Raw genomic sequence first — 3,623 nt, forward strand, 5'->3', positions numbered from 1 at the left:
AAAATAACTGAATAAATTTCAAATATCTCACCATAAAACATGATAGGTAGGCAAGCATGTGTGTATGTCTATGTATATATATATATCAAATCATCACATTGTACCCCATAAATGTATACAATTATGATTTGTCAATAAAAATAACATAAATAAAACATTTTTTTAAATAGCTTTTCTCAAGTTCATCACACTTCATCTGCTGACTTCTCTCCTTTATATTTGAATCTTGATTCTTGATTAACCTTTCTCCATTGCAGAAGCTCAAATGAAGAAAAGCAATGGTTGACTACTCCAGTTTCTTTCATGGCAATTTCCTAGGTATCTATTATAGATCTTATATCTGCTTCAGAATGGAATTTTGTGGGTGATATTTAGGGAAAATTACCATCATGGCCAGAATTGAAGCTTCCTGGGGTGGGTTAATCTAAAAAATAAGGAAGAAGCAACTTGCTTTGGCCAAAAGGTGATTCTTGCCTTGGAAGGAAGACAAAGTTGAATGTGTTTGTTAGAGAAAGTGTGTGAATGCCTGCAGTAGGAAGGGATCCTGGGGTCAAGAATAGTTTACGTTCCAAGGGCCAACCAAGGAAAAGCTCAGAGCCTAATCTAGAAATAAGCAAACAAATTTTGAGAATCTGGACACAAAACAGTTATGGAAAAGCAAGCTTTATTTAATCAGTAGCAGGAGAATCACAACCTCAAACTCCAGAAAAGATGATGTAAATTTACAATGATTTTACATACCAAGATTTCTTCTGCCCAAAGCTGAATAACTGATTTTCAAGTAAAGGTGATAGAAAGAAAAATAGTTCTTACCCAAGAGATTCTTCATCCAACAGTGTTTGGATTCTTCATCCATACACTTTATCTATCATGAGTCAAGCCCTGATCCAAAGGTTTGGTAGTTTATAGTTATACTACATATCTCCTATGCCAAGTAATATGGCAAGCATTGCAAGGGAAATACAAATGCCCCAACATAAAAGTTCGTTCTGGTTTGGACTGACCTTCTCAAAATGGGGTCTGGTCATATTCTCCATGTGAGGCTACAAGAAAGAAGGCTGAGGAAGAAGTGACTTTACAAAGCAGTTTGCCTACAACTGAGAATTAAAGTGAAGGACCTGTATTACTAAGGATAGTTTGGACCATGTCAATCAGAATCTGACTTTCTTCACATCTGTGTCTCCTGTTCATTTATTCTGAAGTTAATCCTGGTGCACAGTCATTATAACCACCAGTGACCAGCCAACATTCCAATCTAGCTCTGTCTTAGAGTGGACAGAGCTAGATTGAGGTTTATCCTGCAGGTCCCTCTCTCTTACCAAAGATCCTCAACCAAATCAGGGAGTGAGGGGCAGTGGTGTACATAATTAAAGTCACAACCATTGGTGAGGATGACTCAAGAGACACTGTTCAAGTAAAAGGAGAAATGGAGCTCATGCAAGGACTCAAGGGAGAAGGGAAGGTCAGCTATGGCTATAACAACGAAAAGGGGATCTTGGTAGAAGGTAAAGAAACTGTTGAGGATGTGAGGTATCCCAGACAAGTATTCATGTCCTCAAGAGCCAAAGATCACGCCAAATCCTGAAAGATTTGGAGACGGTTCATTTGGGCTCTCCTTGTTGGGTTATTAGATGTCTCCTCTTGTTCTCATGCAGAAGATGCACAGGAAGACTCAGCAAGTCTCATTTCCCCTACAGTCTTGCTAATACCCCAAGGAATCTATCACTGGAAAGCCCAGCTGCGTTTGAAGAAGGATATCTACCCATGATCCACTTTCTCCTTAACAACTTAGAGAGTCACAGGCATAGTCCATTTAGGAGATGAGATTGCTGAATGTCACTGGGAAAGCGGAGACACACAGGTGTTCCAGTGAGTGCTGTGGGATCACTACTAGTGACTTCATCTCCGAGGTCCAGGACATTCACTCTTGGGCTTGTGAACATGCTGCTTACAACTTCACTGATGGTGGGTGGGAACAGTGTTTCAGCCTTGGGTACCAAGTTCTGAGGTTTGACTGGGGCTTGCTGTTGAAGTGCCATCGGCTGATCATTAAGTCATCACGACCTGGGTGGTTTGTCAGGTTGCATCACAAAGCTCTCTTTGCACAATGAGATTTCACTGAGAAAGATCCCTGCTTTGGAAGTGTTCCAATTCTCTTGGAGTTTCTCAGAGAGCATTCTCCCCAAGCAGGTCCTAGGCCCTGCCACCTCCCCACATGGCCCTTTGATGACTCCTTGTCTTCTGTAGTGTGTTTCAGTTACAAAAGCCCAAGGGGAAAGTGTCCATTGTCTTGTAAGTAAAAATTCTTCTGAAGCTATAGCTACAGAGAGTAAATAGGGGCAAAGGTGGGTAAGAGGGGCCAGTAAGCAGAAGAAAGAAATAGAAGTAATAAAAACCAAGGGATGGATTAGAGAGGAAAACAAAATAAGGATATGGGTTCAAGAGGCAGCTGGGAAGCTCAGGGAGGACGTGAAGAAGACTGGGAAGTGGTTGATATAAAAAGATACCTTCTCACTCCAGGTCCACAAGGGCTGTAGGAGACCATCAGACCCCAGAAGGGCTGTGTGCCTTCCACCCTGGGAACTCCAGAACCTGACACTGACTTACTTGCTGGTGGCTGTTGTGTGCAGCCTCCTCCTCGATACTGTCAGTGAACTCAGTGCTTGCATCTTCAGTGTCATCACCTGCAGCTGCACCTGGAAATAAGTCCAGAAAAGAAAGGTGATTCCCTTCACAGATGGCTTCCAGACAGCAGGTAAAATTACACTTTTTGCCACCTGCCTCTGATTTCTTCCCTTCCCCGCAAGCATGGCCCCTTAGCCACAGGGCCGGCAGGGAAGACAGAACCAAGCCTTTTCCTTGTATCACTGATACTTTCCTTCTGAAACTCAAGCCTAAGTTTCAAAACATAAGCTGGCTGTGACTGTGCAGACCTATACCTAAGGAGTCACTGTCAGATAGACTGGTTACCCCTCTCCTTTTGTAAGAAAGCCTGAATTATTCCCCATTCTGCCACTGATTGGCTGGGTAACAACTTTCTCCCTATAACATGGGCCAAACATGACTAACCTTTTTCCCACCACTGAGTGCTGAGAGTGTCCCTCAATTCCTGATATTAGGGCAGCCCTGCTCCTCTCATACTTTTCCATCGTTGGGATCAGTTGAGCACTGGGTGACAGTCTCTCTATGGAACTTCCCTCTGGGGGTCCTGTGTCCTACACAGGTTCAGATCTAGTCAAGACTCAAGCCACAGAATGGTTTAGGTGTTTCTTAATTCCTTCCCCTAATCTGCCCTCCTCCCCACCTCTTGAATTATTGTTCAATGCAAACATTTTATGCCTGAAGGGTTTCTTGCACTGCTTTGTCCAAATGGGATTTAATCCATCCTTCATTTCCCAAAGATGAACACAGCCCTAAGGCACAAACATCTACACTCTGCTCTATGAGACAAGAAGCTGCAATTTGTGGTCTGGGCAAAGGTTGAAGCCAGCACTGACCAAAAGAACTTTCTGTAGTGATAGCAATGTTCTATGCCAGCACTGTCCAGTAGACATACATGTGGTTATTGAGCACTTGAAATGTGTCTACTGTGACTGAGGCACTGACTTTTTAATTTTATTTTA

General features: G+C 42.8%; 1 protein-coding gene across 1 annotated transcript in view; it reads right to left on the reverse strand.

The window, feature by feature from the left end:
- LOC105809623 (myomegalin) overlaps positions 1-3,623 on the reverse strand; it is an 88,861-nt gene that overhangs the window by 47,406 nt on the left and 37,832 nt on the right. The window contains exon 10 of the mRNA XM_012643459.1: positions 2,608-2,696. Within this exon, the coding sequence (XP_012498913.1) occupies positions 2,608-2,696 (89 nt within the window). The remainder of the gene's footprint in view (positions 1-2,607; positions 2,697-3,623) is intronic.

This window comes from Propithecus coquereli, unplaced genomic scaffold (assembly GCF_000956105.1).
Source record: "Propithecus coquereli isolate 6110/MARCELLA unplaced genomic scaffold, Pcoq_1.0 Scaffold197, whole genome shotgun sequence".
In the NCBI taxonomy this organism is placed as follows: domain Eukaryota; kingdom Metazoa; phylum Chordata; class Mammalia; order Primates; family Indriidae; genus Propithecus; species Propithecus coquereli.